Genomic DNA, 27,695 nt, shown 5'->3' on the forward strand with positions numbered 1-27,695 from the left:
TTGTTTACATAAATGCATAATGAGTATTTCTTCAACTAGAGGTAAATTATTTTATGCATGCTTTATTATGTTAATTAACTAATATATATATAAGTAACTGTGTAAAACTTTAGGTACTTTCATTACATCATGATTTTTTTTTAACTAGCAGTTATCAAAGTTTTCAACTAATCTACTAAAGGGTTAATTTTGTGTATCAGCATTGGGGAAGTATATCAAATTATTGTTATTATTTTTTAGGTGTTAACTATGGGTATTCCGATATTTACACAAACTGGCAAAATCTGGTAATTGTAATTTATCGCATCGTATTATAGACAGCTTTCCGCGGATATTAAAATGAAAAATTACAAGATTAGAACCAGTTTTGTTAACCGGAGGGGGCCAAAGGCCCAAGACAACAAAACCGGTTTTAATTTTATGATTTTAATTTCAATATTTGAGAAAAAGTCTGTAGTACGGTGTTGTACATGATTTTTTTTCAGTATGGCTGAGAAGTGGTTCTAATCCAACGGATTTTAATCGGTTTGGAAGCCATACTGGAAACAAATTTCTGTTAATGGGTATACCATAATATCGTTGGATCCAATTTATTAACCTTTACAAAAATCACCACCCAAAGATCTAAAATGCCTTAGGCATTTATAGTTTTTATTAATTTAGGCAAAGTCTTTCTATAATTGGAATCTGTCTCTAGATCTATAGATTCCTGAAATCGAGCTTTCTCAAGAAATTCAACTAGTCTATTTCTAGTTGACTCATAATGAGAAAAAAGAGAAAAAATGAAGTGCCCTGTAGTATCAAAATCTGTGCACTTTTTAACCAATAATACGGCCGGATTGTTCCTTTACTGTTTTCCTATTAGCTGATACACTGGAAATCTTTAAAATTAAAATTTAGGTGACTGAACGAGATAGTGTTATAAAAGCAATCAATGTTTTTGATGACAACATCCAGACTGTTCTAGATGGAATTCAGAAAGAGGTAAATAATCCAGGGAGGGAGGGAGGGGACATTCGGCTGTTTATTACACTAGTCCCTAAAGTTTTATAATAATAACTTTTTTTTTATTCGTTGGCTTAACAACTTTGGTGACTATTATTGAATTTCTATAGGTTGTTTCATTAAGTTGAGTGTCAAAAATTTTTAACCACAAATTGTAATCTACAGAAGGGGTAATTTTGAATATCACTATAGGAGATGTACATCAATTAATCGGCCATTGTCTTATCCCTTAGATCCTTGTATATAATGTTAGTTCTATATATTTTTTTCGTTCTTGTTTTGGGGCTATATCATGGCTGAATTGCTTTCAGTTGTAACAATTTCTCAAAGAATATTCTTATGAGATGCCCTCCAATCCTTATAATAAAGGAACAGTATGTCTGTAATTGTTTATCTGTACCGAAGGATCTCACTAAGTGCTGAACCGATCGGGTTCTCCTTAACAGGGTAGCTTATCATAGGTCTCGGTAAGGTTTAAAACTATTTTGGTGGAGGGTATCACCACCCTCCCAAGATAAATCACAAAAAATCGATATTTTTTTCAATATTCGTAAGGATTTTAACGCAACATCTTTTTTTAAACTTTTTCTTTTAAAATTGGCCGTTGAAATTCAACTCCCCTCTTCTCAAGTTTCTTTAGAGGCCTCTAGGGGCGTAGCCGCTAGTTTAGAAAGAAAGTATGTTTTAATTGTTTTTTTATAACCAAGCGAACCTCCATGGACCTTTTTACGGTTCAAAATGATATTAGCATTACAAACTTACAAATTAAAGAGACATTATGTATTTTGAACATTTATCATTATTTCATTAGGTTGTAACTGCTAGAGCTGCAAAAGCAGCTGAAACTGCCGCTTCGAACAGGTTAGTAACCGCTAAAACTTTTATTATTTCACTACTATGTAAATTGCTTTTCAGCTTTAAATATTATTTTCTACAAGTCAAGCATGTCGGTTGTCTATTTGTTTGTTATTTTGTGGATTTTAGATAGTTGCATATTATTGTTATGTTTTGGCAGGATACCATTCAAATCAACTGTCACTTAATTTATATATGGTGTTCATTAGCGAAGCTACGCTATATTTCATTTTGTCTGTCCGTTTGGGAGTCAGTCCGTTACTATTTGGTGGAACTGTGATTTTCGTGGCCGCATTGATTATAGACAACATGATATTATCAGATATACCTACGTACCTCTATAATTTTAATTTTTATTTGCTTTAAGTACTATTGAAGACATATACGTCCAAGGATGGGGAAAAAGGGATTTTTATCCCCATCAAACTTTAAAACCTCTCATTTTACCCCTCTTAAAAAATACAAAAGATTACCCCCCTCAAACCTTCGAAACCCCTTATTTCCTCCCCCCTCAAAAGAGAAAGCTTTGACGTCCCTGATAAAATATAAATTTTTTAAAATCCTTTTTAATGTTAGGAAACAGCTTGGCTGGGCTGCTGGTGTATGGATTGGAACACTCCTAACAGTACAGGTATAGATACAGTGGTGTGCACAGAGTTTTACTAGGGGCTGCTGGTGTATGGATAGGAACACTCCTAACAGTACAGGTATACTTGCAGTGGCGTGAACAGGGTTTTACTAGGGGCTGCTGGTGTATGGATTGGAAACTCTTAACAGTACAGGTATATTTACAGTGGTGTGCACAGAGTTTTACTAGGGGCTGCTGGTGTATGGATTGGAACACTCTTAACAGTACAGGTATATTTACAGTGGTGTGCACAGAGTTTTACTAGGGGCTGCTGGTGTATGGATAGGAACACTCCTAACAGTATAGTTATGGATGCAGTGGTGTGCACAGAGTTTTACTAGGGGCTGCTGGTGTATGGAAAGGAACACTCTTAACAGTTCAGGTATATTTACAGTGGTGTGCACAAAGTTTTACTAGGGGCTGCTGGTGTATGGATTAGAACACTCTTAACAGTACAGGTATAGATACAGTGGTGTGCACAGAGTTTTACTAGGGGCTGCTGGTGTATGGATTAGAACACTCTTAACAGTACAGGTATAGATACAGTGGTGTGCACAGTTTTACTAGGGGCTGCTGGTGTATGGATAGGAACACTCCTAACAGTATAGTTATGGATGCAGTGGTGTGCACAGAGTTTTACTAGGGGCTGCTGGTGTATGGATAGGAACACTCTTAACAGTTTAGGTATATTTACAGTGGCGTACACAACTTTACATCATTGCCTAAAACGACCAAGCTAATATTGCTTGATTCACTTCTACAAGAGGTGTGTATCAGCTCTGCTTCGATGGGTCGCTCACCTTGAGTCCGCTCTAGCCAGGGGTTGTATTTCTTGAGGGGTTTAAGGAGAAAGGCTGGTCTTCCTGATTTGTCACCACCTTTCTGCTCGCCTTGGTAACTCGTCAATTACCTCTTACTGGAGAGGCTGATGTTCATGATACTCAGTGAAATATCAGTGTGCATCTGAATCCTAACTTCAGATTATCAGGGCTACAACAAACAAACAAACAAATAATACTCAGGTCCCACAACCCAGAATAAATAAAGGGAAGCTTTTTCTCTTCTTTTCTGTCCAAACACCCGGGGTATAAGGTTTAGTAGCACCAAACAGACATCCAACTCTTTGATTGCACGACCTTTTACTGGAAATTTAACTGTCGTTAAATTAAATCGTTATTTTAGCCCGCTGCAAGTTTCACTTTATTAAAGAAAATCTAGTGTAAGATACTAGTATTACATAGTTATTAATAGCATCGTATTATAGTGGGAAATTGTCTGTAATATGATGGAGCTGACATCAATTCTCTTTCACCTGGAGACTGGATGTAATATATATCTAGAGTAATAATATATACATTTTGCAGGCAGCATTGGATGGAGCTGATATCAATTCTCTTACACCTGGAGACTGGATGACTCATGCTGGTACTATTGCTTATGGGTAAGTTTTATGGGTAACTCTCAATTTATTACTAGCGGCTACGCCCCGAGAGGCATCCAGGGGCACTTTTGGTGGTTGGGCGGTTGAATTTTACCCTCCCCCCCCCCCCTTGTTAATTTTAGTTTTAAAAAGAAAATTGAATTTTTATGGGGGCGATTATTTCCCCTAGGATTGTGGTGGTATCCTCCACCAAAATAGTCATAAACTTTTCCAGGGCATATGATAAATAAGCTACACTGTAACCGAGAGCCATATCAGTTTAGGGGTTACCAAGATCTTTATGCACACAGACAGACAGGCATGGATTCTATGACTTTTATATGAGAATTAGGCAATAATTTAGGCTTCAAGTTACAACCATGTTAAGAATTTTTTTCCCTATTTAAGGTGATGACTTTAGGTATTATTAGATATAATAAGGCTGTAAATGGGTTAAAAATTTATATTTTTTTATATTACTTTTAGTAAAGTTTTCAATAAATTTTATTTAATTTTTCCCCAAAAGTTTGAGGAAATCCTCAGACCTCTAACGTCCTTTATTTTATACATACTTTATAGGTATGGATTCAGTGGATATTATATTCTGGACGGTCAACTGGAGGATGCAGATCCAGGTAGAAATATTCCAGAATGGCTTTAAAACCGTTTAATATCCGCTGGAATAGTACCGTTTCTCAGGCCTACTGAACAATTATGTATTGCATCGTATTACATCGAGATTTCTACTAAAATAAAAATGTACAATCATTATATTAAAACCAATTTTTTAGCCAGATCTCGGGGCTAAAAAAATGGTTTCAATCTTATAATTGTACATTTTATATCCGCGGAAAGCTTTTATTAATTCTCCGCTTGTTTCTTATAGATTTCGTCCAATGTTCAATTGGTATAATTTTTTATTTGGTTCGAATCCGATTAATGTCCTTTGAATTGAAACTGGAATACATTGGATTTAATCCTCTACTGGCCAACCAACCTGGAATTGGATCTACCGTTGATCATCTTCATATCCGTAGAAGAATTCTTTTTATTTGAAGTCTATTCTCGTTAACAAATCTTTTGTATCTAGTGCAGTTCACAGTAAAATGTTCCCGGTAACGATTATCTCCAAAAGTCTAAGAACTTTAAAGGCTGCTAATAACCAACAGTGGACCGTTATAGATTATGCTTGGCTATTCCTGATTATTTATAGGCCTTCTTATGCCGCTTAACATGGTGTGGTATGTATATTAAGCCGTTTGGCAGCTAGCAGCCTATAAAATTCATAGATTTTTGGAGATAATAGTTACCAGGAACATTTTACCGTGAGCTGCATTGGATCCAATATTTCTTTTTCTAAGAAGGAATGGAAGAAATACCTAATTTCTCTACTTACATTATTTACAGTGATCTAAAGGGATAAGGCAATGGCCGATAAATTTATGTACATCCCCAATGATGATACGCAAAATTACCTCTTCTGTATAATACAATTATTGGTTGAAACGTTTGGACATTTAACTTAATGAACCAACCAATCAAAATTCATTTCAAAACCCCCTAAAGTTGCTAAGCCAACAAATAAGAAAACGTTATTATAAAACTTTGGGGACTTGTGTAATAAATTGCCCGATGTCTCCTCCTCATCACTGAAAATTTGATAAACATTATTGAACTATATTAATTTATTGATAAGGATGTGGTGTGCCGGAATTCAATAAAGTTATTGCGAGGTAAGCTCTTTAAATAATTCAATTTTCTAGAATTAACATTCGTTGTTTTTTCTCAAAGTGCCTTGTTGAACAGAGACCCCTCTTATTTTTTTATTGTTGCTTCGTTACTAAGTACGTCAGGTCAGGTTGAGGTTGGGACTCAGTGATCGGCAAGCACTTTGAGAGAAAGGACCTAATATTCAAGATTTATTTTATGTTTACAAACATTTATTATTGTCCTTTGACTAATTATCTTCATAAAAACAAAGCAAAGTATTCATTATATAAGTCTAAAATATTAGAATAATCAAATTTGGATTTGATAAAGGCATTTGATTGTATGTTTTAACCTTTCTCGTAAAATAAAAATAATAAAATACACCAATTACCAAAATAAAAAAAAACAAGCGTGGCAATATCCATAATTAGCGAAGAACGTTCTTTTTGTTGTTAGGATGGACAGATAAATTAGTAAAGTAAACAATTATATAATAAAAGGATATCTCATAAAGCAGATGAGAAAAAAAATCTCTGTCATAAAAATGAATTGTACATTATTATCGTTATTACTGATTATTCAAATACAATTATACAAAATACAGACGTGTGTATCTCAAATAGCAGCTGAATAAATCCTATTTGACTTACAGTATTTCAGACGGACAATGTGATTAATAGAGTATCTAGGCTAAAACAAGGATGACAACATCCATAAGTAGCGAATCACAAAATAATAATGGACAATGAGAACATTTGTTAAAATCAATAATGGATTATTGGAGAAAAAAATCACAAAACCTTTCTTACATATTTTTAAATTTTCATTTAAACGGACATTTGGAATTATAGAGTAGCTTCGCTACTAAAATTGTATTTCTAGGTATCCTGGTATTATAAAGTTGAAGTCTATATATTCCCATCTAATTAAGGTAAGAAATCAATATAAAATAAGCTAATTAAAGAGGGAGGTCATTTTCTAGTAAATCCCGTAAAGGTGTGTGTTATAAGGCCTAAAAATAGTAGTAGAACGATAAGGTGCTCTATATATTTGTATTCCCTATTGAATAGAACAATAGGGAAATTTTTTTTTTTTTTTGATAACCGTACCTGGAATATCTTTAAAAAATACAAAATTTCTATCAAACGCTTTGTTTGGCTCAAACTGACAAAAATTTTAAAAAAATATAATTATAATAATAATGTTTTCTATAGGTACAAGGTAAAGGTTAAGAACAATCTATACCATTAAACAAAGGAAGAAGTCATTCTTTACAGGTTGATTTATTATAATTATATTTTTTTTTATTTGTGTCAGTTTGAGCCAAACAAAGCGTTTGATAGAAATTTCTTGTTTTTTAAAGATATTCCAGGTACGGTTATCAAAAAAAAAAAAAAAAATTTCTTCCCTATTGTTCTATTCAATAGGAAATACAAATACAGACTGGCCAGCCAATTTTGAAAATAAAAAACGTACATAACGTACACACAAAAAATACGTTACGTACATAAAAAAAGTAAAAAAACGTACAAAAAAACGTACATTCCTAATAAAAATAAGCAGGGATCGGAAGCCGCGCGTAAGCCGCGTGTAAGCCTCAGTGAAATCTTCATGTTATCACTATAAAATTCAGCTGGATGTATAAAACTGCTATTTAGCAGACAATCCTTCTTTCTGAAATTTCTTTTTATGCTCACAAGCAGGTTTAAAACTGAGGCTTATGCGCGGCTGAGGCGCGGCTTCCGATCCCTGAAAATAAGTTAAATCATTTCCTAGTTACCTATTATCAATATATTTAAGTCTACTAGCAGCTACCTGTAAAGGAGAACCATAGCGAACTGACAGACACAAGATATCCTCTTCCTCTATTTAAAAGAACTAGCGTCTACGTTCCTAAAGGCCTCTAGGGGCACTTGAGGAGGGGAGAGTTGAATTCAATAAAAAAAACATGGATAACAACATACATAAGTAGCGAAGCTCAAAAGTTATTTATAGACATCTGGAAAAAAATTAACTTAAAATCAGTGAGCAATTAAAATTCATTTTTGGGGGGAGGAGGTAGTTTTTTTTCTAAAGTCAATTTCTCTTGGGAGGGTGGATGGTGACACTCTTCCCCAAAATAGTTATAAAACTTCCAAAAACCTATGAGAAGCTATCCTGTTAAAGAGAACCATATCGGTTCCGTGGTTAGCAAGATTCTTTGGTACAAACAAACAGACATCCTGTTATTATGTACAAAGTATATCCTATTATAAGGACCAGCGACTACGCCCTTAGAGGCCTCTAGAGGAACTTGATTAGGGGGGGGGGGGAAGTTGAATTAAAAACCCATTTTTTTATTTAAAAATAAAAAGTAAAAAACAAGGATGACAACATCCTTAAGTAGCGAAGCTCAAAAGTTATGAATGGAAATCTGGGAACTATATAAACTATAGAGTAGTGTCGTAAAAAATAAGCATTTAACTTATTTAAATAAATCACAAAACCTTTTAAAAATATATAATATCGTGAAAATCTAGAAATAAATTCAGCCCCCCAACCAATAAGCAAATCTCAATGAAATTTAGTGGAAGTATTAAGAATGAAAACTAATACAATCCTTGAAAATTACAACCGTCTATCAGGAATATGAGTAGAGAAAATCACAAAAACTTATACATCTAGGAATCGATCTAGCACTGCAAAAAATAGACAAACCTTAAAGAAACTTTTTGAAAATATGTAGAATGTGAATTTATTTATTCCCTGAAAATTTCAGCCGTCTATCTTGAATAGAAGTCGACAAAACCATGAAAAAAAGAAAATCTAGGAATAGATCTTCTAGCACCCCAACCAAAAGGCAAATCTCAATGAAAATATGTAGAATGTGAACTTATTCAATCAAAAAACAGGAGCCGAGAAAATCACGTTTCTCCGAAAGCATAACGGACTGACAAAGTGATTATAGAGTAGCTTCGCTAATAAATTTTTTAGTGAGGGAGGGGGGAGTAGACCACCCCCATTTCTGATTTCAATTTTAAAAAGAGAAAATAGGGGAAGGGTGGTGATTTTTTTCCAAGAGTAATTTCTCTTGGGAGGGTGGTTGTACCCTCTCCCAGGACCTATGAGAAGCTACCCTGTAAAAGAGAACCATATCGGTTTAGCGGTTAAGGAGAACCTTCGGTACAAATAAACTGACAGAGAGACATACATCCTGTTATTACGTACTAAGTATATTCTATTAAATAAAGTAGTAAGTTTTTTGTCTGATTCTTAAGATTTTCATAACTACTTAATACAGTTACCGAGATGGTTTTAGGCTATTTTTCTACCATTGTGAATACAGGTTCTTGAAGGGATATTGAAAGACAGAGAAAATAGCCTACAACCTCACAATGATCATGCCGGTTCAGCAGTTAGCGAGATTCTTCGTTACAGAAAAAAAGGATTTATAGGATAAATATATAATAGGATATAGGGTTATTTTGTCTATTGCTAAAGATCTCAGAAAATACTAGTCTTTGATACAAAGTAAATCAGTGCCTGTCTGTCTAAAGCTTAAGATCTTGGTAACCACTGGACAGATTGGGTTCTAATCATCAGGGAATATATCTACTGGTCCTGTGGTAGTTTTAGGCTGTTTTCTTAGAGTGTGGGAAACCCACCCTCCAAAAAAAATCAACCACCCCTCAATTTATTTTTATAAACTAATGCAAATCAGCGGGGTGGGGGAACCCCCACCGCACCCTGGGGTGAAGCCTAAATGAAAAAAATAATCACAATCTTTTTTTATATTTTTTTTTTGACAAATTTCCAACAAACGATTCTATAAAAGAGGGGACGAAGTTTCTAGAGGCTAGGGGCGAAGCCTCTAATCCTAGTAGAAAGTAAAAAGCTTTAAGTGTCCCTCCCCCAAAGAAAAAAAAGAAAAAAAACATCACAGGACTATTAAGTATATTCCATGAAAAGTAGAGCCCAATAGGTTCAGTGGTTACTGAGATATTAAGCTTCTGATATACAGACGGACAAGCAGACGGACAGACATCATTCTACTTTGTATTATAGATAATATACTATTTTTGTAATACTTTTTGTACAAATACAAATAAATATACAAATACTTTTATACTTATATTTGATTCTTATTCTTTAAAAACTGAAGATACCAAAAAATAAGACTTCTTAATCCTAAACTGAGCACCATATGATATCTCGGAAAATTTACCCAAGTATATAAAGAATTTGAAAAAAATTCTCGTAAAATCTATTAAAGGGGTAGTTGCATGAAATGCATTTAAACTTGAATTTAGTCAACTGCATATCTCTTTCTGTTCAATAGTTTAAACTAAATCTATAGGACATATATTTCAAATCCATAAATTTAAACTGTAAGTTTTAATAACAAATATGCATAATTTACCTACATATTTTTGTTCTATGAAAATTTAAGATAATATTGAATTTATTTAATATAATACACCTATAGTTTTTGTTAAAATTTTCGTACTAAACATACAAATTACTTTTCTGCTAATATTTGATTCTTATTATTTAAAAAAAAACGTAAAACGTACAAAAATACAAATTTCAAAATACGTTACGTACACATATCAAAATAACGTCCAGAACGTACACAGATTCGATGCGTAACGTACAAAACGTACAAAACGTACACTCTGGCCAGTCTGCAAATATATAGAGCACCTTATCGTTCTACTACTATTTTTAGGCCTTATAACACACACCTTTACGGGATTTACTAGAAAATGACCTCCCTCTTTATAAAAAACCTCTTTTCAAGAAGTACAAAAAGGAACGTCGGTGCTTTCCTATAAAGTGCTTATAGAGCACGGACCCCCTGAGCCTTAATTTGTGAATTAAACTGGAAGGGGACAGTAGTATTTTTCCCTATTTATAACCCCTTCGGGGCTACATAGCCCCCAAAATAACATAGTCTATTCTTTCCAAAAGGAATAAACACACAATACCTCTTACCCCCCTAATTTAAATTAGCTTCAACAATAAGGGGGGGCGGGGTTATGTGCTCTACAAGGTAATTTGAGGGAAAATGCCGGATTTCTGTTTAAAAGATAAGGACATAAAGCTGCTAATCTATAACTAGGGTTTCACAGCATGTCAGCTATATCATGTAATATCATTTCAGTAGGTAATTTAAAAACCTCTAATAGTAGAGATTCTACAGTGACTGCAGTATCTGCGCAGGTTATAAGATTTTCTGTAAAATTAATTTACAAAGTTTCTGTTCATCTTATTTTTATATTACTTAGTTAGCGTTACGGACTGACTGATAGACCGACAAAGTGAATTTAAAGTAGCTATGTTACTAAAACCATTACATAATAGTTTAACCGGATCTCTAGAATGAATTAACAAGCTTTTTATATATATCCTGAAACCATACAATTATTTTTGGTTTTGGAACTTGGCTTCATTTAATGACATAAAATAGAAATAAAATAATATGAAAAAAAATTCAGGGAGGGGGGGGGGGGGCATTGGGCTGTTTATTCTTTATCTTATATGTAGGATCGACAACTTTGAGGACTTTTATTGAATTTTGATTGGTTGGCTCATTAAGTTGAGCTTCCAAACGTTTCAACTACTAATTGAATCCAGAGAAGGGCCAACTTTATGTACCATAATTGCGAAATTATCGGCTATTGTCTTATCCCTATAAATCCCTGAAAAAAAAACAAGATGTCATTTACTTTTTAAAGCCATACTTTCCTAAATGAATACGGACTTAATTTATTTTAAAAAGATATATGCTAATTTACTCTCTAGTGCGATCGAGGCATCTTGCCCTAAAATCGTGGACTTGTAAGTAGCCTCACTGTATAAATAAAGTACATATAAGTAAGTCCAGTGAGATCTGACAGACAAACATCATGCTACTTTTATAAAAGGATTAGCAATACTAAATAATTTTTAGCGAAATCAAACGTCAGAATTATGGTAAAAATCTAAAAGAACGTGTCCTAACTTTTGTAATTTTTTAAAATAGCTAGTCTGTGTTTTTAGGAAGTAGTAGATGTAAAATAATCCATAGAATTTAGATACGCAATCGATTTTTTTGTAGACCTTTTATTTTTAAAGTAATTTAAGCTTATTTTTATAAATCATGTTGGTTTAAAGGTACTAAAACGCAACAAAGAAAGAAGCTAATTGCCATTATGAACAAAAATGGTAAGATCCAGCTTATACCTATAACAATAAAGGTACTAAGAAAGAGAGGGAATGTCTGATTGAGCCAATAGGAGAATCGCATCGGAATTTACATTGGATCTCATTGGTTGAAATTATGTACACATTTTCCTACGAAGGCATGTTTTTTTTCATTTCATACATACATAAAAGTCAGCTGTTAACAGTATATTTTCTTAGTAGAAAGCTTTGCGGAATCAGAATTAATTGCCCAAAAATTTCGTTTACAATTTGAAAGCTTGAAACAAAGTTGGATTCTTAAAAAAAAAGTTAGGCTGGCAACTCGCTGGTGAGGCAAAATTATTTTTGTGAAAAATTCTCCAAAATCGAATAAAAAAATTTACAAAAATGAAATAAAATCTTAAGAGGGTTATTAACATATGATTTTGTTTAATTTTTGTAGATTTTTAATGTGCTTTTGGATGATTTTTCACAAAAATAATTTTGCCTCACTATCGAATAGCGAGTCTATCATTTTTTAAGAATCCACATCAGCTTGAGTCGAAAGTAAACAATACTTTTGTCTGCTAGGAATGTTCTCTCTTAGATTTGACGAAAAAAGGGTTCAGAATATTCTTCTACTCTTCTATTTCTATTCCTATAACGAAATTAATTCGGGAAAAATTCAATAAACCTATACGTGTTTTTCAGCTGTCATTGGGGGGCAACACATCGTAAAATTGACGACTCTTCATTTGCCCCCAAATATTATAATAGATTTATTTTGCTTGTTGGTTATACCTTATTCCTGAGTAAGATCTTTAATTTGACACCTTACTTTTTGAATTCTATTGAGTAATTATTGAAAAAATCTATTTTGTTGAATCCCGTTGAATCAAAACTTTGAACTTTGGGAGCTCGTCACGAATGGGTCACAAAAGTTAGGACACGTTCTTTTAAAAAAGAAATTTTCAAAGACATCATTTATGTTGAAGTGGTTAAATGCACTTATAGTGATGCTACACAGTAATGATATATAATTTTAACAAAACATTTTTTTCTTTAGATCTTAAGGAAGATTTTTTATCCTTATTTTTTTAAAATTCCACATCAAAGATATGAAAAGGATTATTTTATCAACAAAAATACCTAGTGACTTAGCCCCTATCCTTCAGAGTAACCCTCCCCAGTCTATTTTTTAATTGTTACGGGGGGGAAGGGGTATTTTTATGTGTCACACTCCCCAGAATATAGATAAGAACCTGCATATGACTAGTGATTGCATACCCTAAAATTCACATGGCAAAATCGGTCCAACGGTTAGCGAAATCTTAAACTTCGTTAAGACAGACATATATTATTTTAATAATAATTATTAACTAGCGGCTGTGTCCCTAGCATCTAGGGGCTCTATATTCGAAGGGAAAGCGGCATAGAAATTGGCTAAAACTATCATAAGTCTTAAAAATAAAATAGCCTAAAACCGTTAGTTTATTTACCTATAAATAACTTTTTTTTTGCTGTAGGAGGAGGGGACTCGAGACCCATATGCATTACTGACCTCACAAGACTATCCTATCTTGAAGTCTTATCAGTTACAGGTAAAGGATTTTTGGTGCGCACACCTAAAATGACTGTTGAAGCTGATAACCATCTCCGTATATTTTTAAAGATAAATTCAAAATATTTGGGAGTTAGGGGTAGATTTTTTCCCTATGACTAACTCCAGCAGGGCTACCAGTACACTACCCATAACCCAGGAATAGCCATTTTAACATTCAATTCTACAAAAAAATCACGAAACCTTTTATGTATGAGAGAAATAACAACAACAAAAACAACCCCCCTCTTATTTTCAATCTTTTAAAAAAATAAGGAGAGGGATGAGATGTTAGCTGTGCTTAACAAGGTAATTTGTGTCCTTTATTTAACATATGAGTTTCAATTTCAAATGCTCAACAAGTAACTTGAGGGTAAATGCCTTATATTTTGCAGGCAATGACAGAAGACCTGAAAAGCTCCCTGTCCTGTCTTTCTGGAGCTGTAGATGATACCATCAATAATCTACAGGATCTATTCCAGGTTTTTGTTCTTTTAAGCGAAGCTACTCTATATCACTTTGTCTGCCTGTCGTGTTATAATAAGATTTTCTTTATTTATTACCTATGAACTAAACATCTTCTCTTTATGGCACTTAATCCATATTTTATTTTGTGCTTCGCTACTTATGGATGTAGTCATCCTTGGTTTAAAAATTATTCCTATTTGTCGTAGAGGGACAAAGTGACTAAAAAATCAGCCATGTGACGTCATAAAAATAAGGGAGATGAGAGTAGTGGGAAAGAAAACCCCTAAAAAAAGAGATGGATAATTAATCATTTTTATAACGACACATGGCTGATTTTTGAGTCACTGCACTGTGCCAAATATGTAAAAGAATATTCTTGTTATTTACTTAATAATTTAATTTCAGACCAGAATAGATTTGACAGAGAAGCTCCTAGATAGTCTTAGCCAGGAATTAATACACAAAGCTCATACATTACAAATGCGTAGCCGCTTGCAGTTTATACCAATAACGAAATTAATTCGGGGAAAAATCACGAAACCTATAGGTGTTTTTCAGCTGTCATTGAGGGACAACACATCGTAAAATTGACGACCTCTCCATTTGACCCCAAATATTATTTTAGATTTAATTTGCTTGTTGGTTATACCTTATTCCTGAGCCGCTCGTCGCTGGGGAGGTGATAGGTTCGAATCTCGGCTTAACACCGCGTCATAACTAAATACGTTAAAAACGTTCCTACTGCTGCTATGTCAGGTGCGTGACAATAATAGATGGGTGAATGCATTAGTTCGAAACAAGCTCAACTCATTACCATGCACAGTTAAGACTTCTCAGACAAAGTTGGTTGTTTGATGAGTGATACTTATTCCAATACCCTGGGACACCTATTTGCCTACAAGTTGTTAATTAGATTTTAATGAGGTATTACATATCACAATATTTTAAAACTAAGAACATGCATTTGATAATAATAATTTAGAGCTTTGAATTAATGAAAATACAACAGGAACATAGAATAGCAAAGCAGTTTGGATACAAGAAATAATCACTTCAAACCTCAACAGAACAAAAAAAAATAAAACCAGGACAGTTTTTTTTCGGTCTGAATCCGGTTCTTTCACGCTGAAATAAAACCGGTTCTACCTAAAAATTAGTATGAAATGTAATTTACCAATTTTCATCGGCCCAAACAGACCGATAAAACTGGTAGTAATCCTAGTATTTTTTCTAAACTTTCCACGGAAAACTGTCTATAAAACGATGCAATACAATAAATAACTAATATTTTATGAATTTGTGGACAGTTGACCAATGATACAATAAAATTTGTGCAATGCACATTACCTCATCTTAGCACCTAATTCAAAATTACAGAATAAAATATCTCTCAAAATATTTGTTGAAAGTAAATATTTATTTTATTTAAAAAATCAGAGACAAAAAAATTGTTTGCGCTGCGCACGTCCCTTTACACAGTATACACGCACCTATGCATAATTATATTGTTATTGTTTTCTCTATATTGTTAAATTTTATGTTGTTACAAAAATTTAAAAATAAATTGTTATTCTAAAGAAAACTTAATTAATATTTGACAATTTTTTAAAAGAAATGTGTATCAATTGAGTGAGAGACAACTAACCTCAGGCGGACAAAGCCTAGTCACAGAATAGCTAAGCCACGCTAAATTAATGTTAATTAAGTTTTGATCATTATAATTTATACTTTATTCAGATCACAGCGACAACATTCAATATTTTTATCATAAATAGTATACAAGTTACAAAAAGAAGGATTCCCAGAGTCCAAACCCTGTTTTCTCTAAAACTTTAAAAAGGCTACAAACTGCCAAACGATCTATACGCTTCTAAACATGGACTACAAAAAAAAATAACACAGGTAGCTCGCGGCTAGAGAAAACACGCGTAAAATAGCCTTTTAAGTTATAGGAGAACGGGTATTAGATGAGTATCTTTCATATTTTTCACACTCCAGTAGGTAATAATTACTGAAAATTTAGCACAAAAAGAATTTGCCATAAATAAAATTTAAATACATTAACAATAGGAAGGATATTTTGTTTGAAAAAAAAACTATATTGCTTCCAATTTCCTAAATAGTGACAAATTTGTCTTGTTTTTCACATTAGTATGGAGCATTTTGTTGCAAATGTTACTTGAATGATTTTAAAAGTTTGAGGCAAAATAGTTTTTCTTTTGAAGATATCTCAACCTTAAACAAAATTGTGTACAAAAAAATAAAAGTAGAACATAACTAATAAAAATTAGAGTACAAATAGGAATATATTTCATGTAAAATTCAACTACTATTTTATATTTATTTTTGACATAACTACTAGAAAGACTCATGTTAAACTGTGCTTGAATTACTCAGGGATCAGACAATGGAAAATATCAAAGTTAGCTACCAACCAATCAAAAAATTCTTTTAATGAATTTAAGATTGATTGGTTCATTAAGTTGAGTGTCCAAATTTTTTAACCACTAATTGGGATGTACATTAATTTATCGGCCATTGTCTTATCATTTAGATATCTGATAGTTACTACATTACTGATTACCTACTAGATATATTTGAGTTCAATTTTGATTTTTTCCAAGACTAGTTTTTTTTTAATGTTTTACTTAGTTAAGTTTTTTTTGACCTGTTAGAATTTTCATATATTTAAGATTAGGGATGGGAATCCGTCGAATTTTTGGGCCGGATTCGGATTCCGGATTCTGAAGGAATCCGTCAAAAAAAGTGACGGATTCTTGCGGATTCCGGATTCTTATTTTTGGCGGATTCCGGATTCGGATTCCGGATTCTAGCAGTATTTTAAAAGGCCGTCCGTCACAGAGGGATAGCTTTTTTCATTAATTTAACACTATGTTACTTGGTTGAAGCCTTGATTTGTTTAAAGTGTTAAAGTGTTAAACATTTACATCACATTAGTAATTATTAAAATTTGTAATGTACAAAAAAATTTAAGAGGGAGTTGTAAGAAAAAACTCAAGACGGTAATTTTAGCCTACCAATTTAGAATCCGGAATCCGCTATAAAAAACGGATTCCGGATCCGGATTCGGATTCCAAAATAGGCCGAAAATTGGGCGGATTCCGGATTCCGGATTCGGATTCCGGATCCGGATTGCCATCACTATTTAAGATTCTCCAAATTTTTTTTTGAGTTTATAAAAGATCATATAAATGTATAAAGTTTTGTTCATTTTTAAGGTATTTAACAAAATTGTATTATAGTTCTTTCTCTTAATTTTTGTCTCCATTTGATTGAAATTCAACAATCTTTAACATTTTGATCTGTGCAATGAAAAAAACAAATACAAATAATTTTGCAATAGTTATCTTTCATAGACAGACATAGCCCTAAAAACCTTTTATTGATAAGTACTAGGTACATAAAAATCTACGAACATTCACTAACATCGACACATTACACCAGGGAGGAATAGGACAATTGCGTTTAATTAATCTTCATCGTATTATTTCCAAAAAAAATCATAAAAGCATAATTATGCGCCAATGTCCTGAGCAGTGATGTGCACAGCGATTCATTATGGGGGGGGGGGGGGGGGTGATTGACACTTGTTCTGAGAATATACATACAACAGTCTTTGGCTTCTACTAACTATGAGGTTATTTGGTATGGTAGGCTGTTGTCGTCTATTTTGATTCTTTTTTAGCCTCATCACAAGATCCTCCGCGTTTTTTAGCTCTCTTGTTCGCATTCTTATATTCTTCCTCTGTGATGTCTTCTCTAATAAAAATATACAATAAATTGTTCTAAAAATTATCTAGATACAAACTCTCTAAATCAGCCAATAAGAAGCTATAATTAGTTACATTCTAAATATTTTACATTTTGAATGAATCACTGTTTTGTTGGCCTAGGCCTTCGGTTTCTCGGGGCTTACAATTTTTCATTTTACTCTCCACCCAACAGTATCTTGACACTTTTATGAAATCAGCTTTAATATGCAAAATTGAAAAATATATGGCAACAGTTATCTAATAAACAGATTTCCGCGGATTTAAATAAACAAATGCAAGATTAAAATCAGTTTTTAAGCCCAGAGATGCCTAAGGCACTGGCTAAAAAACTGATTTTAATTTTAACATTGTATATTTTTATATTTGTAAAAATAACTGGATATAATACGATGCTATATATAAGGGGGACGTAACTGAAGCTTTTTTGAGGCAGGGGGGGGGGGGTTTCTCCGGAACCACTTGATGAACCGTGTAAATTTTTTGAACTTAAGCTTTATTGGGTATGAACATCTTATGGTTTCGAAGACAAACCCATACCCCCACCCACTAGCCCCCCCGGTGCTCAAAACCCCCCTAAAAATGAACCTAACCTTAATTTCTCAGAAACCATTTGACCAATAATGATGATTTCTTAAACTTAAGCTTTTATGCTTATAAACGAGCTTCTAGTTTAGAAGTCACCCCATTGCCGCCAACCCCTAGCCCTCCGGGGCTCTAAAAAACCCCAAAAATGAACCTAACCTTAATTTTCTCAGAAACCATTCGACCAATAGAAATGATTTCTTAAACCTAAGCTTTTATGGTTATAAACTAACTTCGGTGCCACCAACCCCTAGCCCTCCGGGAATCAAAACAACTCTAAAAATAAACCTAACCCTAATTTTTCAGAAACCATTTGACCAATAGAGATTATTTCTTAAACTTAAGCTTTTATGCTTATAAACTAACTTCTAGTTTAGAAATCACCCCCCTGCCGCCAACCACTAGCCCTCTGGGGCTCAAAAACGCTAAAAATGAACCTAACCTTAATTTTCTCAAAAACTATTTGACCAATAGGGATGATTTCTTAAACTTAAGTTTTTATGCTTATAAACTTACTTTTAGTTTAGAATTCACCCCCTTGGCGCCAACCCTTAGCCCTCTGGGGATCAAAAAACCTAAAAATGAACCTAACCTTAATTTACTCAGAAACTATTTGATCAAGAGAGATGATTTCTTAAACTTGAGCTTTTATTCTTATAAACTAACTTCTAGTTTAGAAGTCACCCCTAGCCCTCCGGGGCTCAAAAAACCTCTAGATATGAACCTAACCTTAACTTTCTCAGAAACCATTTGATCAATACAGCAGATTTCTAGGACTTAACTTTAATGGTTTAGAAGTCACCTTCCATGCCCCTAATCCTTAGCCCCCAAGGGCTCAAGAACCCTTTAAACGGACGTACGGACCGACCCTAATTATAGAAAAGCTTCTCTTCTAAAAATATTAAATAAACAAGGATGACAACGTCCATAGAAGAGAAGCTTTTAAATGATAAGGAAGGATAAACAAAAAATGACAATAAGTTAGAAATCAGCATGTTTTAAATGGACATTTGGACTTTCTGTTAATGATTATAGAGTAGCTACGTTTTTTAAATTGTACCTAAATGCTTTAGAAATTATCATGCAAAGTTTAAAATCAACAGGACAATTATAATATGTCAAAATTAACAAAAAAGCTAACCCTCACAAACCAAACCTAACTAAAGAAAGGCTTTGCTTAAAAAAATATTTAATGAACTAAGTATCGAGTCCCAACTCTTATAAAATTGAGTGACATCTTTCTTCTCCTAAAATAGTAAAATAAATCTTTATTAGGTAATTGATTCATTAGGTAACAAAAAGTTAATTTTTTCCCAAAATAGCTAAAGTCCAACATATCTGCACATTTTATAATATATAACCATATATCTGCAAAACAAAAAAGTAGTTTATACACATAAAAGCTTTTAATAATGTGGTCACTGGTAACTTCTAAACTAAAAGTTAGTTTATAAGCATAAAAGCTTAAGTTTAAAAATCATCCTTATTGATCAAATGGTTTCTGAGAAAATTAAGGTTAGGTTCATTTTTGGGTTTTTTTTAGCCCCGGAGGGCTAGGGGTTGGCGGCAAAGGGGTTACTTCTAAACCAAAAGTTGGTTTATAACCATAAAAGCTTAAGTTTAAGAAATCATCCCTATTGGTCAAATGGTTTCTGAGAAAATTAAGGTTAGGTTCATTATAAGGTTATTTGAGCCCCAGAGGGCTACGGGTTGGCAGCAGGGGGGTGACTTCTAAACTTAAGTTTGGTTTATTGGCATTATAGCTTAAGTTTAAGCAATCATCTCTATTGATCAATTTTTTCTGAGAAAATTAAGGTTAGATTCATTTTTAGGTTTTTTTTGATCCCCAGAGGGCTAAGGGTTGGCGGCAGGGGGGTGAATTCTAAACACTAAAAGTTAGTTTATTAGCAATATAGCTTAAGTTTAAGAAATCATCCCTATTGGTCAAATGGTTTCTGAGAAAATTAAGGTTAGGTTCATATTAGGATTTTTTTGAGCCCTGAAGGGCTAGGGGTTGGCGCCAAAGGAGTTACTTTAAAACCAAAAGTTAGTTTTTAACCATAAAAGCTTAAGTTTAAGAAATCATCCCTATTGGTCAAATTGTTTCTGAGAAAATAAAGGTTAGGTTCATTTCAATGGTTTTTTGATCCCTAGAGGGGTAGGGGTTGGCGGAAGGGGGGTGATTTCTAAACTAAAAGTAAGTTTATAATCATAAAAGCTTAAGTTTAAGAAATCATCTCTATTGGTCGAATGGTTACTGAGAAAATTAAGGTTAGGTTCAATTTTAGGGTTTCTTTGAGCCCCGGAGGGCTAGGGGTTGGCGGCAGAGGGGTTACTTCTTAACCAAAAGTTAGTTTATAACCATAAAATCTTAAGTTTAAGAAATTTTCTCTATTGGTCGAATGGTTTCTGAGAAAATTAAGGTTAGGTTCATTTTTGTTTTTTTTAGAGCCCCGGAGGGCTAGGGGTTGGCGGCAATGGGGTGACTTCTAAACTAGAAGCTCGTTTATAAGCATAAAAGCTTAAGTTCAAGAAATCATCCCTATTGGTCAAATGGTTTCTGAGAAAATTAGTGATGGGAATCCGGATCCGGAATCCGAATCCGGAATCCGCCCAATTTTCGGCCAATTTTGGAATCCGAATCCGGATCCGGAATCCGTTTTTTATAGCGGATTCCGGATTCTAAATTGGTAGGCTAAAATTACCGTCTTTTTTCTTACAACTCCCTGTTTGAAGGCAAAGATCAAAAAAAAATTGTCTACATAACAAATTTTAATAATTACTAATGTGATGTAAATGTTTTAGTTATGCTGGAAGTCAACACTTTAAACAAATCAAGGCTTCAACCAAGTAACATAGTGATAAATTAACGAAAAAAGCTATCCCTCTGTGACGGACGGCCTTTTAAAATACTGCTAGAATCCGGAATCCGAATCCGGAATCCGCCAAAAATAAGAATTCGGAATCCGCAAGAATCCGTCACTTTTTTTGAATCCGAATCCGGCCCAAAAATTCGACGGATTCCCATCCCTAGAGAAAATTAAGGTTAGGTTCATTTTTAGGGGGGTTTTGAGCCCCGGGGGGCTAGGGAGTGGGGGTAGGTGGTTGACTTCGAAACCATAAGATGTTCATACCCATAAAAGCTTAAGTCCAAAAAATTTACACGGTTCATCAAGTGGTTCCGGAAAACCCCCCCCCCCCCCTGCCTCAAAAAAAGCTTCAGTTACGTCCCCCTTTTACAGTATTGCTGAGAACCGGTTCTAATCCACCGGATATAAATCGGTTTGGAAGCAACACTGGAAAATGCAAGTTTTTACCTGAAAGGATTATTTTCAAACATGTGTGTTTCATCCCTAATCTTCATGTGATACTTTTCATCGCTCACTTTTTGTAACTAAAATTAATACAAAAATAATGGCATTTGACGAGCATAATTCAATGGCTTCAATGAAGTGTTAACAAAATGTAAACACTATAAAAGAGGACTATGCACGAACGAGAGTAAGTGATTCTAAGCACCTTCTTGCAGTGATTCTTAAAAGGTTTTTTTTTGTGTGAATTTACTAGGTTTATGTTTAATTACCAATTAAAAAAATTACGTTTCACCATGGTTTTCTATGAATAAAACTTTGAAATGTTAATCATTTTTTGATGAAATATCATCAAAAGCTATGTTGAGCTCAAAGGTTCAAATAAAAAAAAACCGCTCAAACATAATAAAATGCTGAAAAATACGAAAGTACACTAATCAAATAATATTACAAGTTACCACCCCTTTTTCTATATTTTCTTCAAAAGTCTTCAAAGTTGTTACGCCAACCAATAAGAAAAGATTCTTTTGAAAATTTGGGGAAAAGTGTAATAAACAGCCCATTGTCCCCTCTCTCTCTCTCTGAGTATAAATATATAAAAATTTAATAACTAAATTGTTATTAAGTTAAGATGGAGAGAGTATCCACTACTCTTCTTATTAGTTTAATAATCCTTCTTTATAATATAGGGATAAATATATATTCATTAAAATATTTAGATGTTATTGTGTAAAAGTGTCTGAGCTACTTAACTTCCATCTTAAGTGTTCAAGCTACCAAAAAGAAAGAAAAAATTAACTTTCATTGTCCCATTTATATATCCTGCATAAATCTAAACACTGAAAACTCTACTTAATAAAAGATTAAAATATATATTAGAACGATTTTCTGTGAAAATATTTTAACAAGTAATAATATCATATTTTAACATAAACCTTCTTAACAATTCTACACTAATAAGATGTAAAAATGATAAAATACTCACTTTTTTTTTGTAAAATAATTTTTGCTCGTAGATCCTGTTACTTTAACATAACTTAAAAGTTTTACTTCCATATTATCTAAGTTAGAAATAATTTATCTATATTAAGATCAGTTGCTTATATGCATGTTTCTAAGAAACTGGTACCGCCTAGCGGCACTTGTAAATATCTTTTGGCAATTTCTCTTTGAAGTATGGTGTAAACCTACCCCAAAATAGATATAAACCTTTCATGCCCTTTGAGAAGCTATATTGTAAAGGAGAACTACATCGGTTCAGCGATAAGCGAGATCCTTCGGAACACACACACAGGCACAGATCCTGTTACTTTTATATAAGGATATACCTGAACAACTTGTTCTGTAAGTATTAGCTTGACGTCCTCTCCATGTTTTAATAGTTCGTCTATGGCTGCGGGGCTTGTGACGTGTCTGTGGTGCCACAAATTAACATGGCTTCCACATAATATCATATTCATGGATTTATAGGGATAAGACAATGGCCGATAAATTGGTGTACATTTCCAAACTGGATACACAAATTAGTGGCTGACACGTTTGAACACTTAACGTAATTACCTAACCAACCAATCAAAGTTCACTAAAGTCCCTTAAGTTATTAAGCCAACGAAAAAGAAAACGTTATCATAAAACTTTGAGGGCTAGTGTAATAAACAGGTAATTTTATTTCACCAAAAATATCACCTTCAGACTGTGATACTTCGTATTGGTTTTTAAACGTGACATGTAACCCCCCCCCCCCCCTAATTATAATACTAATAGTAAGAAACTTGATATAATGAAAAAAACACGTTTCATCACAAGGATGTACTTGAAAACGTTCTGATTAAATAATTATAATGAAATTCATAGTTAATTTGTTCCTGTTTTTATCAAATTCTTCACATACTTTATCTCTAAATAGAAAAACTATTAAAATGAATAAAAAACAATAATATGTATTAACAAAACAATTCATTAAAAAAGGTAGGTTTCTACAAAGAACATAGTGGTGTAGACATCTAACACTTTAAGTTTTACTTACACGATTTAAATTTCTTTTTAAATTTCAAGCAATCAAGAGGGGGGGAAGTTTTGACACATTTGCGTAAACAGTGAGTATAGGCATTATCATTGGACTGAGAGGATAGGTTATTAAGGATAAAATCATTCTTATATGATGAATTTTCCCAAGTTTTAAGATTTTTTGGATAGGCCCCCAGGGTCAGGAGCTGCAGGCCTCCAGGTGGTCTCTGGACAGGTAAAAATAAAAATCAAATGTTTTTTTTGAAGAGATAGAGGTCAACTTATTAAACAAAATATGCATATTTTTTCTTCAAATAAGTAAATAACATTAAAAAATATGCATATTTTGTTATATAAAATGTCTTCTAACCCTTAAAAATTTTTTTTTTACAAAGGGAGAGGTCATTTTCTAGTAAATCCCGTAAAGGTGTGTGTTATAAGGCCTAAAAATAGTAGTAGAACGATAAGGTGCTCTAGATATATGTATTCCCTATTGAATAGAACAATAGGGAAATTTTTTTTTTTTTTTTTGATAACCGTACCTGGATTATCTAAAAAAAATACGAAATTTCTATCAAACGCTTTGTTTGGCTCAAACTGACAAAAATTTAAAAAAAATATAATTATAATAATAATGTTTTCTATAGGTACAAGGTAAAGATTAAGAACAATCTATACCATTAAACAAAGGAAGAAGTCATTCTTTACAGGTTGATTTATTATAATTATATTTTTTTTATTTGTGTCAGTTTGAGCCAAACAAAGCGTTTGATAGAAATTTCAGATATTCCAGGTACGGTTATCAAAAAAAAAAAAAAAAATTTCTTCCCTATTGTTCTATTCAATAGGAAATACAAATATATAGAGCACCTTATCGTTCTACTACTATTTTTAGGCCTTATAACACACACCTTTACGGGATTTACTAGAAAATGACCTCTCCCTTTTTGGTTTTGATTTTTACCGTTCTAGAGCAACTGGAGGCCTGCAGCTCCTGAACCTAAAGCCCTGCAGCTCCTAAACCTGGAGGCCTATCCAAAAATTCTTAAAACTTGGGAAAATTTATCATATAAGAATGATTTATCCCTAATAACCTATCCTCTCAGTCCAAAGATAAAGCCTATACTTAATGTTTACGTAAATGTGTCAAAACTTCCCCCCCTCTTGGTACAATAAGTAAGGAAGTTCGTTCGATAGTCACCGCTCTGACAATAGCTAAATATCATTATGGTTCTACGCATTCTATAATATACTCTAAGCACACAACCTTATTGAATTGAACCCTGAAATTCTCTATCTTTCTTACTACTGACACGCCCCAAATCAAGCTACACTTATTTTAAAGCTTATTAAATTGTGCCTTATCGTGCTAGACATCAAAATCATAAAAATGGTCCTACGGACTTTCTTTTAATAATTATAGAGTTGATACACTATCTTCATTGTACCTTACAGTTGCAGGAATCGTGAAATCAATTCTAACATGCCTAAATAGATGATTAGAGCTTTCCATTACGCAAGAACAGGCCAACCCTAATTATGGAGAAGCTTCGCTTTTAAAACTTGTAAAAAAATTACCTTGCTGCAAACATAGCGGGTTTATCTCCTTTGAAAACTCGTTGTACGGTTCTGTGTAGGTTCTAATAACATTCTTATATTATTATCAACATTAATCAATAGTAGGGTTGGCAATCCGGATCCGGAATCCGCCCAATTTTTGGCCAATTTTGGAATCCGAATCCGGAATCCGTTTTTTAATAGCGGATTCCGGATTCTTATTTGGTAGGCTAAAATTAGCGTTTTGAGTTTTTTCTTTCAACTCCTCCTCTTTGAAGGCTAAGATTTTCATCATTATATATAATATCTTTTAAAATCTGGTTCGATTTTCGGAAATGAATTATAGAGAACACCAAGAACATTGATTTTTAGGACATATGTAGCAATTTTTAATTTTTTTTAAAAAAAATCCTTTTAAAATATTGCTAGAATCCGGAATCCGAATCCGCCACTTTTTGGCGGATTCTTTAAGAATCCGGAATCCGGCCCAAAAATTCGACGGATTACCATTACTAATCAATAGGTAATCAAAATTGACTTCCTCAATTATTGAGGACATAATATTACCAAGGAATACAACACTAGCCGATAAATTGAACTTCTTCCTAATTTATTTTATGAATTATGTGGTTATGCATACCCTATTCTATACGTCAATTTGAATTAATCAAACGTGCACCTGTTACTCTTAAAATAAAGGACCATCAAATTCTACACAATTAAAAAGTTTCTTAAAAAAATTATTAAATTCTTATTGACATAGGTAGTTTCATTAAAAAATACCTATAGTTTTATAAAGCTTGTTAAAAGCGAAACTTTCGTACATTTTATTTATGGTCGAACCATCCGTAACGGATAGCTTTTTTGATCAATTTAGTCATATTAAAAATGTACTAACGATTTTAAACTTTTTATGATGATTCCTGGGGTAATAAGGTATGTTATTAGTCATGTATCTCTATAATCAAGTATTAAAATGTAAATACGTCCATATTAAGCATCCTGTATGCAAGAAACTTGAGGATAGATTATAGGCATGGTTTCGGATCCGGATCCGCATATTTTTGAGTCCAAGGATCCGTTAAATAAATGAGTTTTTACTCTGTATTAGACTTTATGATTTGTTAATCTTCGCTTTTAAGAATGTTGTCATCCTTGTTTCTTACTCAATAACTTTATTCTGATTATACTAGACTAATTTATAGCAAACTGTTTTCATTTAACAAAAAAGTCTGAATTAAACAAATTCTAGCATATTTTAATGATAGATATATTTATTGCAATTGAAGATACATTGGATTTGGATGTAAATCAATCCCAAGATGCATCAAAATTTTGTAGATAAATTGTTAAATTTAATGTTCCGTAAAAATGTTGAATAATAGATATAAAAAGTCTAGATTCCAAATCCTAAATTGGACTGTAGGAACAATAAGCACACAATATTGGTTAGAAATTGTACACATTTGGGTACATAAGGAGAGTCTTTTTCTTCCATTTAATTCTTGTTTGTATGTAAGCTTTAAATAGTTGAATTTCTTAGGAAAAATCTTTGCTCGGTGAAATCAGTGAATCCAAAAATTCAAATAGATTTTGTCTTGGTAACTATTGACATGAATTTTGGCCTGGTGGATTTGTTAAGTTTAGCGTTTTTTTGTTTTCTTGGCCATCTAGAGTAATAAATCTATTTCTTGAAATTAATCTGAATCAAAATTTGTTTTATTATATTTAATGAAAATGTATTTGAAATCAAATATTAAATATTAAGATACAAATAAAGATCCACTAGAATTGAATATAATAGCCAAATATTTGAGTATCATTACTAAGAAACATAATACACAGAAATAGGATAATAGAAGAGAAGTTATCAATATACAATCTTTTTTAATGCGCAGTTTTTCGCAAAGAAATTACATGAAATTGTATCTTTTTGATCACTTGACAAAAATTGAATAGAAATCTAGACTCGTATCCGACACCTCCCCGACAGCAAGAAGGCACGCCATCATTTGCGCTAATGCAGCGGGTTAAAAAATATAAAGATATAAATATTCCTTGTATAATCTCAAAGCTTCTCGACCCTTGGCCGCCATTTTGATTTTTAAAAATATTTTGTCTGAAATTAAATACAATGCTAAACAAGATTTTCAGTCATGATGGAGACAAAAAATATTTCCAGTGTAGCTTCGAAACAGATTAATTAGAACCAGTTCTCAGCCAAACTGACAATGTAAAACATTGTATTATATAAAGACAATATTAAAAGAAAATTAAAATAAAAAGCATAAAATTAATACCTACCTAATGACCAGGTGTGCTAGCCTGGGCCTTTGACCCCTTGGGCTATCAAAACTGGTTTTAATCTTATAAGCGAAGCGATAAATAGCTATTATCTTTAAATATGCATACAATTCTTATAGGTTTCTTAACTATCCCTAAACTACCTAATTTCCTTATTTTGGAAGCCTAGAATTTAAAATCTGATGGTTTGCTTCGATGGAAATGCTTATATTTGTGAAATATAAAAAAAGTTCCCCTTAAATGTCCTAATGCAATGAACCCCATCTCATATTTTTTAGAATTGTAAATAGGAAGGGGGAAGTTTACCCCC

General features: G+C 32.9%; 4 protein-coding genes across 9 annotated transcripts in view; 2 read left to right on the forward strand and 2 right to left on the reverse strand.

Annotated features, from left to right (window-relative positions):
- On the forward strand, positions 1-15,984 carry LOC145328674 (uncharacterized). The gene is made up of 13 exons (XM_080172461.1): positions 1-41; positions 241-287; positions 901-984; positions 1,817-1,866; positions 2,437-2,491; positions 3,853-3,929; positions 4,488-4,543; positions 5,605-5,641; positions 6,501-6,549; positions 13,289-13,363; positions 13,758-13,844; positions 14,236-14,277; positions 14,837-15,984. The coding sequence occupies exons 1-13, from the start codon at positions 20-22 to the stop codon at positions 14,876-14,878; spliced, it is 723 nt and encodes a 240-aa protein (XP_080028587.1). The 5' UTR covers positions 1-19; the 3' UTR covers positions 14,879-15,984.
- Positions 3,223-27,695, forward strand: part of LOC145328671 (GTP-binding protein 2) — an 80,891-nt gene continuing 56,418 nt past the window's right edge. For all 3 annotated transcript variants that reach the window (XM_080172456.1, XM_080172454.1, XM_080172455.1), the window contains exon 1: positions 3,223-3,254. The gene's annotated coding sequence lies outside the window, so the exon portion shown is untranslated. The remainder of the gene's footprint in view (positions 3,255-27,695) is intronic.
- Positions 15,546-27,196, reverse strand: LOC145328677 (complex III assembly factor LYRM7). Its single transcript, XM_080172464.1, has 7 exons — positions 27,139-27,196; positions 25,103-25,164; positions 23,383-23,415; positions 22,846-22,930; positions 21,524-21,600; positions 16,419-17,610; positions 15,546-16,213 (listed from the first exon to the last, which is right to left on the reverse strand). The coding sequence occupies exons 1-6, from the start codon at positions 27,175-27,177 to the stop codon at positions 17,517-17,519; spliced, it is 390 nt and encodes a 129-aa protein (XP_080028590.1). The 5' UTR covers positions 27,178-27,196; the 3' UTR covers positions 15,546-16,213; positions 16,419-17,516.
- mRpL41 (mitochondrial ribosomal protein L41) overlaps positions 27,195-27,695 on the reverse strand; it is an 11,882-nt gene continuing 11,381 nt past the window's right edge. Inside the window, exon 8 of one of the 4 annotated variants that reach the window (XR_013882545.1) lies at positions 27,195-27,306. The gene's annotated coding sequence lies outside the window, so the exon portion shown is untranslated. Of the gene's footprint in view, positions 27,576-27,695 lie in introns of all 4 variants that reach the window. The other 3 variants (XR_013882544.1, XR_013882543.1, XR_013882542.1) reach the window with 3 other exon arrangements.

The sequence above is a fragment of the Acartia tonsa genome, chromosome 9, assembly GCF_053477335.1.
Source record: "Acartia tonsa isolate MP-2025a chromosome 9, ASM5347733v1, whole genome shotgun sequence".
In the NCBI taxonomy this organism is placed as follows: domain Eukaryota; kingdom Metazoa; phylum Arthropoda; class Copepoda; order Calanoida; family Acartiidae; genus Acartia; species Acartia tonsa.

Coding starts and splice junctions, on each gene's coding strand:
- LOC145328674 (XM_080172461.1), top strand. CDS start 20: ATGAGTATTTCTTCAACTAGAG. Junction 2,492..3,852: donor GAACACTCCTAACAGTACAG/GTATAGATACAG, acceptor TACATTTTGCAG/GCAGCATTGGATGGAGCTGA. Junction 3,930..4,487: donor GCTGGTACTATTGCTTATGG/GTAAGTTTTATG, acceptor CATACTTTATAG/GTATGGATTCAGTGGATATT.
- LOC145328677 (XM_080172464.1), bottom strand. CDS start 27,177: ATGGCGGCCAAGGGTCGAGAAGCTTTGAGATTATACAAG. Junction 25,165..27,138: donor AAGCTTTGAGATTATACAAG/GAATATTTATAT, acceptor GAATGTTATTAG/AACCTACACAGAACCGTACA. Junction 17,611..21,523: donor TTTGAAAATAATCCTTTCAG/GTAAAAACTTGC, acceptor TATTTTTATTAG/AGAAGACATCACAGAGGAAG.